General features: G+C 25.4%; 1 protein-coding gene across 1 annotated transcript; it reads right to left on the bottom strand.

Moving 5' to 3' along the window:
• Nucleotides 1-1507: 1507 nt before the first annotated feature.
• Nucleotides 1508-16444, bottom strand: LOC129963109 (stress-activated protein kinase JNK-like). The gene is made up of 12 exons (XM_056077183.1): nucleotides 16314-16444; nucleotides 10992-11226; nucleotides 9484-9613; nucleotides 9308-9366; nucleotides 8903-9041; nucleotides 7499-7664; nucleotides 6696-6767; nucleotides 5820-6005; nucleotides 4948-5072; nucleotides 3816-3879; nucleotides 2270-2362; nucleotides 1508-1802 (listed from the first exon to the last, which is right to left on the bottom strand). The coding sequence occupies exons 2-12, from the start codon at nucleotides 11105-11107 to the stop codon at nucleotides 1717-1719; spliced, it is 1236 nt and encodes a 411-aa protein (XP_055933158.1). The 5' UTR covers nucleotides 11108-11226; nucleotides 16314-16444; the 3' UTR covers nucleotides 1508-1716.
• Between the last annotated feature and the right edge of the window lie 213 nt (nucleotides 16445-16657).

The raw sequence follows: 16657 nt of genomic DNA on the forward strand, positions 1-16657 counted from the left end.
TATATTGATAATTATAATATAAAATCTTAATAAAAACATTTGGCCAGAAACAAATTAAGTGGATAATTATTTCAAGATTTCCAAAATATATAGTCTCTCAGTATGCTGTGAAAGGAATATTAATATTACCATACTATTTTATACCAACATGTAGTAACTTTCATTTCCTGTGCTTATTTTCTTTGGAAATATCATCTTAAAAATTAAGGGCAAAGGAGAAAAAAAAAATCAGTATGAAATTTTAGAAATTATATTTGTTTATAGCAAACATTATGTTTTAACACTGACACACAAAGGGGGTAGTATACTTCAAACAAAATTTAGTACAGTTTTTTTTTTTTTTTTTTCAAATTAGCATAACATAATATACAATAAGTTAACAATAAATTTTGTTTTTGATAAACCAGATTCAAGACTGATTACGACAATGATAAAAAAATTAATTTTAACATCAATTTGAGTAACATTTATTACATTAACACAATTTATACTTAAAAGTACTAATGAAAACAACAGCATAAGAATAAAGAAAAAAATTATTTCAGCACATTTATTTTTGATAAAAGCATTGCTTGAAATATAAATTTGTATAGCAAAGCAGCTACTTCATTCAAAATCAAAAATCATAGGTAATAACAAGTTTAAACTAATTATTATTAAATAAGCAAATTTTCTGTTTATTTACTTTATAATATTAATAAGTTAAGCTTCAAGTGAATCAAACCAATTCAGAAACATGTCAGTTTTCTTATAAATTATTTAACAGCAAAACAATATAAGATTGCATGAATATTTTCATAATTAACTATTAAAAAATCCAGCATTTTACTGAATTTTTGTAAAAATTAACAGTTTTTAAGCTTGAAAGACTGTTTAAGTCAGTTTAAAAAAAGATTTCATAAATTTTGTATTCAATAATTGTTTCAATGCATATGTACCAGAATTTTTAATTAAAATCACATTAATCAAAATTAAAAATGCTGATTATAAAAAGAATATAAATTTCTGAAAGGAGATGAACTTATATAAATGAAATGTAGATTTAAATCAAAGAAAGCATCTGGAACACTCAATTCTCTTACAAATAGAGCCTGAGAAAAATTAATTACACAGGCATAAACACCTTTCAATTGAAGTTCATTTGAATAAAAATGCAACAAAAATAAATATTTTTCCATTATGAACATGCCACATATATCGCATTGCAAACAACAAATTTTCCTTTTTTTAAAAAAAGAAAAAAACACATTTACGAAGCAAGTTACAGTCCACTTTTATCTCTCATAACATTTAGAAACTTTGCTAAGTCCCCCAAACCAAGGATGCACAACCATATTTCGCAATTAGTATATAAATCTCCTGAGATTATATCAACAAGGAATGCAGGATCTGTCCTGCAATCCTTGCTTTTATTCAACACATAAGAGGGACTACACTAATAGCGAAATAAACAATTTCCTTTTCTCACTGCTTGTGGGACCTACTAGGCTTTGAAAATTGTTTCTTCTTTAACTTCAGTTTTTGTCTTCCAGTAAAGAAATTAAGTCCTTGCTAAATGACTGGAAAGTGGGAAACTGAACGTCCGTCTTAGTAAACGGCCGACGTTTTGGCAGGATCAAAGACGGAACATTGTCCACTGTCGACTAGTTTGTACAGAACCCTACATACGGTGGGTGTGGCAGTCAAAGACTAAGACAAAGGAGAGAATATGTATGTCTATCTACGATGACTGTATGAAATTGCGGGACCGTTGGAGGCTTGATCAGAAACATCTTCTGAACAGTCTTCCTCTATTGCACCATCTTAAAAGAAAAGAAAATCTTTATGGTAAAGCATTGAATTTTCATTACTATTTCAAAGAATAGCAAATTTAAGTTAAACTTATTAATTCATCTATGAGACATTTGAATCCTAGTTAGCAAATATCCAAATAAAGCAAATCAGACATTAAGAGAAAATTCAGATTCATTTAAAATAATTAAAATAGTATAAAAGTAAATAATTCAAAATATTCTTATATTTCTAATAATACATATATGTTAAAAAATTTTTATTTGAACAAAGAGGAGAAAGCTTTCAATTCATATTAGCATTTAGATTAAATATTTTGAAAAGAACTATATGCATAAACTCAATAAGTGTTATAAACTTTTAACACTTTTAAACGCTTTTTAGAAGTATTTTTCAGCAAAATTTTACAAATGTAATTTAAATTCAATTAACATTCTTTGAGAATTCCTTATTTCAAAAATTTTTAATAGAAATTTACCAGCCTGCGAATTGTGGTGAGCAGTCAGTGGACGGCCTAATCCTAAAGTATTGTGTGTCTGCTCATATTCCAGAACTTCATGGTATATCAATTCTAAAAAAGATTTAACAATATTAATTCAGTTCTCTTAACCTAGAAAAAATTAACACATTAATATCAAAAGAACTGTGAACAAGAATCTATAACTTAAGAATTACTCCAAAATACCTCAACTAATACTATTTACATGCTTTAAAATTCCATTTTATTAATTTACTGATTCCCTTTTTTGCTGCATTAAAAATCTAAAATTACATTTGCTGTCTTTTATAGTTACTTTGAAAAGTCAATTTTTAGAAAGTTATAACAAACAATAAAACTGAATTTCAACCCTCCCACTACTAAATCATCTATACATGTTCTATACTTATGGGCCATTTTCAGACTGATTTCTCTATCAAACAAGGAATGCAGGATGCAAAGCATGGGGATCCAAAGCGATAATTTGGCTTTACATCTTACACCTCTCATTTAAAACAAATACTGGGCCAAAGAATAACCCCTTGGTATAGAACTTTCACAGGAGGGTTAATTGAGAAAGAATTAAAATATAATGGTTTAGAAAACAATATATACTAATAATTATCAATGGCTCTTTTTCTCATTCTAAAAAAAAGCAATGGAATGATTGAACAATAGAACGAGAAACATGCATATAAACTTGTCTTTAAAGCAATACAATTTTATAAATGATTCAAGGCACATACAAAAAAGCTAGTCTTTTTAAATATATGTCACCACAAGTTTCAGTCTTAAAGTTGAGAAAGCAGTAAAAAAAAGTCTCACTGAATGATAATGTATAATACTTGTTTTATTTTACTCACGCTGCAAAAATAGCACTTATAAGCATAAAAGAAAGGACACAAAAAACTTTTTACTAAAATCTTCAATATTTTTTTTCTTAACTTTACTTTAATTATAAATAAATGTATACTTATAGACACCAAACCTGTTTCTTGATCTAAATATAGTTAATACATTTATATATTTAAAAAAAAACAACATCAATATGGATAACCAACAATGAATGGTTGTCATGTGCAAGAAAAGCCCAAAACTTAAATCCACAATGAGTAAATTAAATCTGCAAATACTTAATTACTAAAATTAAGTGAATTTACTTCTATTGCTAAAATTAAATACATTAATTTATATAATTAATCATTTTTGTTTCAAAGCAGTTAATCCGCCTCAATTTTAATGAATTGAATTTCCCCTTTATAATAGCAAAAGCATTGCATCTTACAAGAGAAAGAAATATAATTAAATTTCTCTTCAAAAAAACTTGGAAAAATGAAAATCATAGAAAACATTTTTTTTTTTTTTTTTTTTTATCATTCTGTCATCATAGTTAATAAAGTTTCAGTGCACTTTTATTCAGTAAACAAAAGTTTTCTGCTAAATGAAATTTATTTTAAAAAAAATTCAAGAAATTTATATTGAGATTAAAGGTGACTAATGGCCATTGGTTAATATAATAAGTTTTCAATAAAAATATAATCAATACCTTTCCACTGCTCAACAGTATGTTCCCTTTCATCAACAGAATGGTCATATGGCCCAGGTGCTGGCTGTGAAATTATAAAATTTGTCTAAAACAAATGATGCCATATTTTTTTTTTTTTAAAGCAGAGTATATTCATTTTAAAAACCATTCACATTCAAGAGGATTTTAGGTAAGGGAAGTATCAATATTCATATTTCATACAAATATGCAGTTCTATTATTATTAGAAAAAGAAAGTTTGCATTATTTTAAAGACACTGAAAATGTATTAAATTAATAAATGGCGAGTGTACAAAAAATTTTAAAGAATAAAAGTAACAAAGACATGACTTCATAGTAAAAGAAACAAACTTGACTTGGACAAAAGTGATAATTTAGATTACTTGTTTGATAACTTCAATTTCTATATTAATGATTTCAATAAAAGTAATTTGACATCGCTTTCAAACCTGAACTTTTCAATGGTTGAATTCAAAAATATAAATATGATGTGACCACAAGGACTATATATATAAAATTTACAAAATTATAAGGAATGATGTTTGAATTCAACTATATTATTCAAATAAATTTTATTATCAGTAAATGCCACCTTTTCAATAATTATTTAGCCTAAATTACATAGTGGAAGAATGAATTTACAATGAAAGACTGAACATCACATTTTTTATTACTATACAACAAAGTTTGTTTTCTCATTCTTAGTCACTATTTCAAAAAAGGATTTCTGAACTTTCACAATTCTTGAGACGATGTAAATGGCATTTATATAAAGACTCCCATGAATTGTAAGTTAATAAAAGTTGCTATCAAATAATTACAACAAATTTTCTTTCAACAAATTCATATATCTTAATTGTCAATTTTTAAAAGAGAATTAAACAAAATGATTGTTTGATACTCTAATTCTATTGTTATTGTTGCTTTTGTGGATTTTCCTTAATTTAAAACATATACATAATCAAGACTAATTTACATAGTATTCATAGTAAGGACTAATTTATTATCAAAATAAATAGATCATTTGCAAAATAAATAGAAGACTAAAGAAACCATAGACAGAAAAGATAAATATATTATTTTTAAAAAATAACTTCTATTCTATAAATAAATTCTAAAATAATAATACTTACAGCATTCACTTCACTTTCTTCATACCAAACATTAATATATGGATGTAATAAAGCTTCCTCAACAGATATTCTCCTTTCTGGATCAATAACAAGCATTTTAGACAGTAAATCCCTTGCTTGACTTGCTGTAGACATATAGCATGATCAGTATACAAAAATGATATATATAATCAAAGAAAACAATACAATAATAATGCAATAACTCTTAGAAATGACATTACAATAAAGAGTTTTTGGAAAGTAGATCTCATATTATTCATAAATATAATCTAAAAAAAGTGTGAAAAACAGGATTTCATGTGAATAATGCAGTCATTAATTTAAAATTTAATTTTCAATAAAATGCACATGAAAAAATTAAATAAATTTTTAAATTATTACACTTTTTCAAAAAAAAAACTACCTAAGTAAAAATTATAAAAAGTTCATAAATTCAATTTTTTTATTCGATTTCAGAATTTACATATATTTTATAAATTCAAGATAATTTACAAGAATTTGCATATATATTATCAGGAAAAAGGACTTTATTCCAAATAATACATATATATTTTTCTTTTACCTTCAAGAATACAAGTTTATATTTTATATATACAGTGTTACCTAATACATCTTTAACTTTCAAATTTCAACATCTGGTTTTTACAATTAAACTGTATAATACAATAATTGATTCAATATATATTGTCTCAGTTATTTTTAATATTTTATAAAACATATACAGTACATCATCGTACAATTCAATTTTTAATGTGAAAATAATAATAAAAAGCTCTAGAATTTATTCAAATAACTTCACCAAACACAGTTTAAATAAAAATGGAAATAGGGGGGGGGGGCTTTAAACACATTTGTTACATAGAATATTATACCTTTTAGTCTACTGTGCTCAGAACTGTCAGCAGGAAATAGTACATCTGGGAAAAGTCTTTCAAATGTATAACCAGCATATTTTGGCCTATTTTCTACATAATTACGAACAGTTGGTTGTAATCTTTTCATGAATTCTTGTGAGGGAGTTCCAAGTTGCTCAATTATTTTATTCCACTGATCGATGTCTGAAGATTATTAAGGCACAACCAACATCAACAAAAAGAAAAGAGCACATACATACCAATTTAAGAAAAAAACAAATGTTAGGTAGTCTAGATAGATATATAATTTTATAATTCTGTATTTATCATCTGCATATAAGAGAGCATTTAATATTTTATTCAGCTAAAAGTTTGCTATCAGAAATAATTTTTAAATAATATTCAGTGATTTATTAAAATATTTACTTCGAACTATATTATAATAACTATAGTAATAAGGAAAAAACGATATTTGCTTATTTAGAACATGCAAGTAAACTATGGCACTGGATTTCAAAGTAATATTTATTGATTTGCATAACAAAATAAACTCAATATTTCACTAGCTATACATTTTTTTTAATAATATCAAAAGAAGTTCTAACATTAACAAACGAGTCAGTCCATTTAAGTCTTTTAAAAGCTAAAAGAACAAAATAAATTGGAAATTGCAAATAAAATACTTTTAAATAAAGTATTTTAAAAAACCTGATTAATCATTGGAACAAAAAATAATCATTTAGTTACAGTTGAAGTGAAAGAATTAGAATTAGTGAGATAGAATATCTGAAGTTGTATATTACACATCTATTAATCCTTATAAAAACAAAAACTTTGAAAAAAGCAATAATAAACAATTAATAAAGTGATTAAAGTTTTCAAATAAAAGGATACGATCAGTTCCAGGAAATAAAACTGTACCTCTTATCATTTCTCCCATAATACAACCCACTGACCAGATATCCACTGAAATGAATAAAAAGAATATCAATTATTTAAAAGTCTCTTTTTATACAAAAATCTAAAATGGAATTAATGAGTTAAAATTTGAAGGTACTTGCTCAGAAACAATTTCATTTAGAAAAATCTAAATTACATAATTATTCACTTATCACCAATATTAAACTGTGAGTAATCAAGATTAAAAAGTTTTACAATTATTGTCAATGTGCAACAATGAATATATAAATATTTCTTGAACAGTAGTATGTATTTTTGACACAGTCATAAAATGGTTCTTTGAACATTTTCTTGTAAATTAATTTGGTTCTTGGAATATTTAGAGTTTCAATAATATTTTCACATGCTTGATGAAGTCATGAATCTGCCATGCATATTCTCAAAAGATTAAAAAAGAGGGGGGGGGGATAGGAAAGGAATAGAAAGAAACATTTCTTCTATTCATAGTTTTTGCTGTGAAAAGATGTATAACTTTCAAGGTGTTTTATAGAAAAGTCTTAACAATGATTACCAAAACTTATTTAACATTTAGCAATAAATTACAAACACTTAAGTCCTTCACTGTGTTCATAAGAACCTTTAATATTAAATTTATTAAATTTTCCTTTTATCTCTTTAACTGGCCTCTTGTTTTATCCAAATGTATTTAACAGCAAGTTACGAACTATTTTACATAGGGGAAGGTAGAAGAGAGTAAAATATACAATTGTCCAATATATAATAATCAAAATAATAACCATTTTCCTTATAACCCATTCCCAAAATGACTTCAGGAGCTCTGTAATATCTGGTCACAACATATGGCGTCATCATGAAGCTGGTCCCTGCTGTCCGTGCTAATCCAAAATCTAAGATCTTAAGAGTGCAATCAGCTTTCACAACGATATTGCTTGGTTTCAAATCCTAACAGAAAATAAAAAGATGTTTTAATATAAAAAATGAGTTTGTTCAAAAGAAATTAATAGTATTTATGATAAAAGCCGTGCATGCAGAGTTGCCACTTAAATATACAGTTTTAGATTAGTTAAAGAATTTTTTATGAAAGTTTTAACAAACACATCCTTGCTGATACTAAATCCACATTCCAAAGTCGCATTATCTGGTGAAAATGTAATAATTATTTTCACGACTTCTCAAAAATCTGGATATTCTTTGAAGCTCAAAATGTTACAATAGAAATCATCTAAACAAATTTCTTCATTAAATGAATATAGCAATTCTTTGTATTCACTTTTTAGTTTTTCCAGGAAATTGTTAATTGAATCTTTGCACTTTTTGAACAATCAGTGAAAGTGCTTTGGAATAAAGGAACAAATCAGCAATACACTTTTCACATAACACTGAATTGCTTTTCAATAAACATAGATTTAAACAAGAAAATGTTTTAAACAGCAAAACTTTTGAACATGCATTAATATATCTTTTTAGTACTAATATATCTTTTTAGTACTTCACAAATACAATACACCAATATAAAATATTCAACTAAAACGTGTCTTTGCTCAGTTTCAACAGTTCTAATAATATTCAAGTAGCTGTAGTGACTGTTGCAATTCTTGAAAATTTGGCAGGTATATGCAGGAAATGGAAGTGAGCAGAAAAGGAATGAAATTCCAAGAATGGTGTTTTATTTTTAGAGCTATGGCAACAATTTTAATTCTAATAAAATTTAGAGAAATTGGCATTATTTGATGAAAATAACTAAAATTCCATGTACTTTCCCAATTTTTAAGGAAAATTTCAAAATACCTGGCATTTTTCCTGTTTTACAAATAAGTTTTAAATTCCTTGTATTTTTCCTGATTTTCCCAATTCTACTGGTGCTGGCATCTTATGTATCAAACTCAAATGTTCAAGGATTAAAAGAAGCAAAAAATACTTGATTCAGAAAAGTATTTTAAAATATGGGTTATTTCCACTACAGATAACTGTATTAGAACTAGAAGATTTTCAGCTCCACTATTTTGGAATCGAGTTACGCATTTCTCAAATCAACAACAAAAAAGTGAAAATATGATCAAAAACTATTTAATTAACTTTTTTCCATATAATAGATACTTGACAACAATTATTCATAACTTTGATCATGATAAATTTTAAATAATATAAAAAATTCCACAAATTCATAATATGCATCTTACCCTGTGGATTATTCCTGCAGAATGTAAGTGCTTGATGCCACAAAGCATTTGATACAGTAAATAGGACATCCTTTCATGATCAAGATCCATTTGAATTACTTGGCACAAATTTGCATCCATGAGTTCCATCACAAGATACCTAATATTAAAATAAATTTTATTATTTAAGTAAATAAAACAAATAAAGTCATATTTCAGAATGATAGATTAATAATTATAAATGAAAGTTCTTAACATGAATATCAAAAATTTCTTTTATTTTATGGAATTGGATAATTATTGTACATTTATTTTAATTAGTATATAAATGATTAAATAGATACTTCAAAAGAATGGAAATCTGCCAATGTGAATTGCCTTAAAGAAACATTTTAAAAAATAACTATTTTACAAGAAAACACTTACACATCTTGAAACTCCTCCATAGTTTTTTGAGGTGTAAATGCATTTAAAAGGCCAATTATCTAAAAAGGAAGAAAGAAAAAAGGAAATAATCAAAATATCAAATTTGACACTTGGAACATTTAAACAATATATATATATAGATATAGATATATTATCTCAAGAAAAATAATATTTACATTTTTATGATTCACCAATTTCATAAGCTTGAATTCTCTGTAAGCCCTTTTGGCATGTGTCACATTTTGGAAAGGGCGACTAAGTTTTTTTATAGCTACATTTTGTTCTGTCACTGTGTCAAAAGCGGCACTGAAACATACAATATAAATCATATTCAGAATCCAACTTGCATCAAATTAAATAACATTTTATGAATACTATAATTAATACACATTTAATATAACAGATACAGAGATAAGCTGTTGCTTCTTAGTTTAAAAGTTGTGATTGTGTAATTTTCATATTGTGAATAAATGAATTATGTTTTCATCACATAATGTCAGTATGTGAGAAGGAAACTTGAAATTACAGATAAATGAATGAAGAAAAGAACATCTTTGTTAACAAACATTTCTTGCATTATTCAAGTATTATGTATTCCATAAAGGAAATTAATCACTATAGAAAGCCCAATAAGCTATAGCAATGTTATGAAATGAGAACTTCTAAACACTTATCAATCAACAATTAAACATGGAGTTTAATATACTTAATTACCAAATAAGTTTTGGTTTCTAGCATCTAGCATAGCTTGATTATGTTTGGGTGATTTTTAAAAAAAAATGCTTAATTTCAGAAACTTGTTATGAAATATTTTTTAATAAACAGAATAATTACATCCCACAAATGTCTAAGAAGTAAGAAAGTTCAAATTCTTCAGCTAAAATTGTAAATTATAAAACAATTTCTCAGTTCCCATCCAACTTCATCATTTAAATAAATAAAAATCACATTTCCAAAGGTGTGCAAGAAAAAACTTATGTTAGTCATATAAAAGGTAAATTGTTTGTCGAGATGTAATGTTAACACAAGATTCTCCAGATTAAACAACAAAAAGTAGCATTTAACAAAATCATAATTTACCCTAATGACTCTAATATAAGTCCATCATACTGTAAATGCAATAAATAACAGAATAATATTTTGAAAAAATAAGCATTGCAAAGAAAGTATTTGCAAATAATTAAATCAAAGCAATTTACCGAAACCTACATAGAAAATTTCTCATATCAGTATGATAAAATTTATCCATGATGGATACCAGTCAGAAGATTTAATATATTTTAAAGAAATGCTAGACAAGACGAAAATTTGATTTCAAATGAAAAAAAGAATGTTTAAGTATTTCATCCACAAACTTTCTCCATTTAACTAATATTGTATTGCACTATAAATTCAAATAAAAATTATTTTCAAATATATTCTCCATCTTTAGACAGAGGAAATAATTCATATTCTATTTATTTTCAAAATAATAAAGTGATTAATAATAAAAAAGGGTGAAGGAAAAGTTGAATTTTTATTTCATTCTAAAAATTTTAATATGCTTCTTTTAAAGACACAACAGAAATTCAGAAATTAAATTCCTTAATCAATGAATTAAATATATATCACAAATCAGTATAAAAAAGATATGACAATAAATTTTCTATTATTAAAATAAGAAATACTGTTAGATCAAACTTACCACACAATACCCTGGGCTCCAGAACCAATAGGTTTTAGGTTCTGGTAGCGCTTCAGGATTGTAAATTTTGTGTCTCCCACTTCAACAGTGTAAAACACAGTGGAAGTCTTGCTCATGGTGGAAATGCACAGGAAATTACTGAATTGAAGGACATCAGTGTATGTTTACATGATTAGTTGCTGCTTGAAAACAAATCTTGGAATTTTTTATTTACATGGTAAATTGAAACATGGAACTTCTGAAAAGAAACCATTCAACATCTTTAAAGAAATTATTATACTAAAGACAATGTAGCATCATTAAAACAGAATAACAGTAACTATTTCAATAAAATAAAAATTCATCTAGACTATTATTTCAAATATTATACCATTTTAAATAATAAATAATCACTTATAAATGTATTTCTGGTTTGTTTTTTTTTACAAATGAAGATTACAATGAAGACACGGAAATTAATGTCTATAAACTTAACAAAATAGATTTTAAAAATTCACTCATTTTGTTTTGAACTTATAAAATGTTTATTCCTTTTTCATCGGGAAAAGGAAAAGAAAGTTTGAATTACTACTATATTCAAAAAAAAAAAAAATCTGAAACTTATTTTACCACGGAAGAATGAATCAGACAGAAATAATTTATTTGGTACTCTGTTCAAACTAAATACTTTGTGCAACTATGCATTTTTGTCACTGTTCACATTAAGATACAAATATGGACTATAATTTTCCTTTTGCCACATTTCTCAGCATCTTCAATGCTACTTGTTGCATGTCTTCAGAATTTAAAATCCATTGTCCTTTATTCAAATTTTTCCCTTTTCATCACAAAAAATTCACATGAAAGTAATTGTGTAAGTACTGAAATATGATGTTATGAACAAGTAATTCAAGACTAGGAGGAATCTGGAAGCTAGAACATAAGCACGATAGAGTATTTGACGTTTCCCTCAATGTAAAGTTTTGAATGCTTATAATTAAATGTAACTTAGGCAATAAATTCTGCAATCTTAATGCCCTTTCCTGAAGGACAGCTTCTCTAATTTCATTGAAAGTGGTGATTTGTTCATTCATTCTGGTTACTGTCAGCTACTCTCTCATCATTTTTATTATTTTGTCAGCCCAAATAAATTATGAATGTCACTCATAAACTCTATCTCAACTTATCACTGCCTCATCATTAGATAAATCAGTTCTAAAATCTTGTCAAAAGAATACTTAAAAACAAACAAAATTTGACACAGAAATTTTTGTTGAAATTGCAAGACTGCTTGAAATTTTGGCATCTCCCTCTCCCCCCCCCCCAAAAAAAAAAAGAACATAATATCTTAAAGTTTTTTTAGCAGAAAACTGCAAAATTCATTTAATTCCAGAAGACATTTTGAAATTCTAGAAAATTGTTCCCATAATAGTCGACTGTTCAAACAATTGCAGAATTCTGTTGTATCTAATACAGAAATTCACCCTTCAAATATCTAATGGGAGTTGCTTTTTAGAATAAATTTCATTTAATAAAATCTCACTTGGTTTAAAAATAAAACATAAATAACAAACACATATTTATTAATATACAATTCATTTAATGAAAGCCATGTTAAATAAAACATAAATAGCTAACACATATATGTTTCTGATGCTAAGAATACCTATGAAAAGTCAAAACAAGTATTTAAAAACCTCATAATAAAATATTGTCACATTTAAACAATGTCCAGAAGGTAATTGATACATCTGCTTAAATTTTAAAATACTTATATGCTCAGTATTATTTTTGCTGCTTTTTATCATCTTTTGATTTAAAAATAACTTGGGTAAAGCTTTATTTCATAATTTTTCATAAATAATTCACATATAAAATAAGGTTTCCTTTCCCTTTTTCCCTCTATTAACAAAAATAAGCATTTTTTTTTAAAAATTATTTTTCTGTTCAAATAGCAAAATATATTTTCAAATCAGAAAATAATGACTCCAAATAACAGAGAATATATTGTCAGTGATTAAACTGAAAGAAAAATTAATAATATTCTTGTTATTTTAAAATACCCTCACTGCAAATTAAAAAAAAATCATATATATTGCACCACCCATCTATATGCAATATATATTGTATATTCATCAGCAGATGTAATATTTTTTAATAATAGAGATGACATTTTGAAATTTAAAACGTTAAGTGATTTTAATCTGGCCACTTTAAGATGACATACCAACAATATCAAGAATATACAAGAGATTTCACTTCTTCGGTTATTAAATATGGTTCTTGCATGTGGCAACAAACATTTCTGCTTACATTTTTTAATCAGTTTAGAAAAATTAAAGTTTAAAATATTAATAAAATTTTTAAAAATGCAATGTTTGTTTCATTTTAAATTATGTCAAAATAATATAAATATTGAAAACTATTATATAATCCTAATTAAAAGTAGCTGCAAGACAATGAAGTATTAGTACAAAAATTTGAATATTTTGTAGAAAACTATAAAAATGCATAAGAGCAACAAATAACTTTTCCAAGTAAATGAAGCATTATTGTTCTTTGATAGCATCTCAAAAAAATAAAAATCCTTGCCTATAAATCTTTTTCACCTGGTCCTATTTGAATGCCAAAGAGCAAATACAAGCAACTGGTCAATCTCTATACAGAAACATGATAAATAAATAATTTTTTAAATTGTAAATAATCTCGACTCAGAAATAAATAAATGTCCTACAAATTTAAGCAATATCTGCAGATGGTAGATATATTGTCAGTGGCATCATAATTTTAAACCATCCTGTTGAATATTTAGAACTGCTGGGGTTAATTTAGCAAAGAAAATACAAGTTTCATTTTATTAAAAAACAAATTCAATCTGCAGGGTTAAATATGTAAAAAAGCATTAAAAAAATTGATGATTCAGAGCATTTTATTTAAAGTTCAAGCCTTACAACATTAAAAATTTGTGTATTTCAAAACTAAAAAACGTCTTAAAATATATAAGTTAATATCAGAAAAATTTTGAATTTTTATCCTAAAGTAAAATCTACAGGTCTAATTGTTTAAATATATATAAAACTTAAAACTATACCAAGTTTAACTCTATCATATAAACAAATATTAGTCACTAATTAATGGAAAACAAAATAGAAAAACATTAATCTTTTCTCAGATTAAATATTGTATGCTATATAAGTGTAAATAAATTCTACAAATCATTATCTCCAATTAATATCAGTACGATGTTTAATTTTATAACTGATTCATTAATATTTCTTGAATCTATTAATGAAAAAAATAGTCTGTCTCTAGATTCAATTGTCTCTCTCTAAATAATTAAATCCATATAAACAATACAACTATCTTGAAAATTTAATACAGCTTGAGAACATTTCTATGAAAGGAAATACTAATTTATTCTTGCAGTTGCAACAAATATGTTCAAATTTTTATATAAAAATGCTAAAATTAAACCAATACCCTTTAACATATTTATATATTCAAAGCATTTATGTTTACATTAAATATAAGTGTTTTATTGTTAGATACTGTTCCGATCTTAATGGCAAATAATCTTTTTATCTAGGAACATCACTGAATTTCTCTAAATTATTGATTAGTTTTAAATTACTGTAAATCACACTGTATGTTATTGTCACATTACTGGATTTTAAAAATTCTTTTATATTATTAAAAATTTTGATTAACATAAATTTTTATGATCTTTCATAAAATTTGATAGATTAATCTACTCAATCAGTAAAATATATCTATAATTTTTATAATCATATATTAATATATGATTATATGTAATATAATGATATATTAATATTTAAATATATAATGTTTTCTATAAACTTTAAATACCTTAAATATAAACATTAATATAACTTTAAAATGGAAGATAAATTTATCAAATATTTGATTACTTCAAAGTTTTATCACAGATACAATGAATAAATTTATCAGCAACATCATTTAATTTAGAATTTTCAACAATTTATTAAAAATGAAATCATACAAAATATATAAATATATGCCAATAGAAATGATATTTTCGATGACAGTTCATCATCATGTTGATTTTTAAAAATCACAAGCATACAAAGTCAATTAGGAATAGGAAACAAAACAACTCAGTAATTTCACACTCAGTAAACTCACAAAAAACATGAGTTTGAATTTCTATCAAATTAAAATATTGATAGTACTGTCAATTTATATATTAGAAACTCATTACTATAATTTAATTAAAGACAAAACAATGAAACAAAATAAAATTCCTTAATACCAAACAGTTACTTAAAACATAATTTTACTATAAATTTCATTCAAGTTATGAAGATCATTTTAATCTTGACAACTACAATGAAATCAGATGTAAAAGGAAAATATTTTTAAGCAAATTGTACAGTTTTTATTTAATGATTGCTTTTTAAAATATCATTTAGTGCATTTATATCTCTTGAGTTCAAATATAACTTCAAAAAGTATAGAAATTTGTATTTTAAGAGAAAATTAATGTTTCAAAACTAAACTACAAATTTGTGTTTTAAAAGATCTAAATGCATCACAAAGGTTGTAACATCCAAAAATGCTTCATATGCAAGGTGAATTTAAAACATCAAAGTTGAAAATAGTATTAAACAGTAATATCTTCTTACAATGCAAGTATAAAAAGGTTTGTGCTAATGAACTTGGAAAATATTTGGGATTTCTTCAGTAAGAAAAGAAGCATTAATTAAAATTGCTCAAAAAAATTATACTAACTTCTTCCATTCTCTAATAAATATTTTTTCTTTTTAATTAAATAAGATAATAACATAAAAAATCATCTAAATTAATAAAAGAACAACGAAACATGTTTCGGTTTTAAATGTCATTTTACATTATGCAAAACACCCCATTTCGGTCTAACATATTAAGCATCAAAATATACTCAAAACTCAGTTGAAAGATGGAATAGAAAATCGATGTTGTATAAGATTAACTTAAAGAAATCAACCTGTGTCTTTCTTGTAAAATAAATAATGATGAGATTTGTGATGTGTCTTAATTTATAGGAATGAGATCGACGTTTAAAAAAAACGTAAACAATTGTTTCAATAATCACCTTACATATAAGTAGTATCATTTTCAAAGGCAAATCCTCAAGTCGATATGATTTATAAGTTAACAAATAATATCATAACATTAAACAAAAAAAAATCGTTTTTTTTTTTTTTTTTTCAAAAATCAGTGTAGTCTCAAGAGTATGATACTTCCTGTAAAAAAAATATTATCTTCTCAATATTCATTTTATTTCAAAAAAGTAAAAAAAGAGAAGAAAGCCTTTTATTTTACCCAGTCAGTTTCTTGAAATTTATTAATCAATCAATGGAATTTGAGCGCTATAGCTAAACAAAACATCAAGCATCTCTTATTATTGAACGCCATGGGCATGAGCCTCATTCAGAATCTATAGAGCAAACGAAGACAAATGGCAACACTAAGCGATGACGTCATTAAAGACAACACTAATGCAAAAATACAAAGTCGTTTACGTTCGAGACTTGTCATGTGACTTATTTATTCGTAATGCTACTTAGCATCAAATTAGATTGGCTTGAGAATCAGTGTTTATTCTTAAAAATCACTCAAAACTATGAGCGAAAACATTCAACTCTTTTTTAAACTCATTTTCAAAA

This window comes from Argiope bruennichi, chromosome 3, assembly GCF_947563725.1.
Source record: "Argiope bruennichi chromosome 3, qqArgBrue1.1, whole genome shotgun sequence".
In the NCBI taxonomy this organism is placed as follows: domain Eukaryota; kingdom Metazoa; phylum Arthropoda; class Arachnida; order Araneae; family Araneidae; genus Argiope; species Argiope bruennichi.

What these genes read in the sequence shown, in the direction of transcription:
- LOC129963109 (XM_056077183.1), bottom strand. Translation starts at nt 11,107, where the DNA reads ATGAGCAAGACTTCCACTGTGTTTTACACTGTTGAAGTGGGAGACACA. An exon ending in TTTATTTCCTGGAACTGATC is followed by an intron (nt 6,006 to 6,695) that starts GTATCCTTTTAT and finishes AATAATCTTCAG; the next exon opens with ACATCGATCAGTGGAATAAA. An exon ending in TCACCACAATTCGCAGGCTG is followed by an intron (nt 1,803 to 2,269) that starts GTAAATTTCTAT and finishes TTTTCTTTTAAG; the next exon opens with ATGGTGCAATAGAGGAAGAC.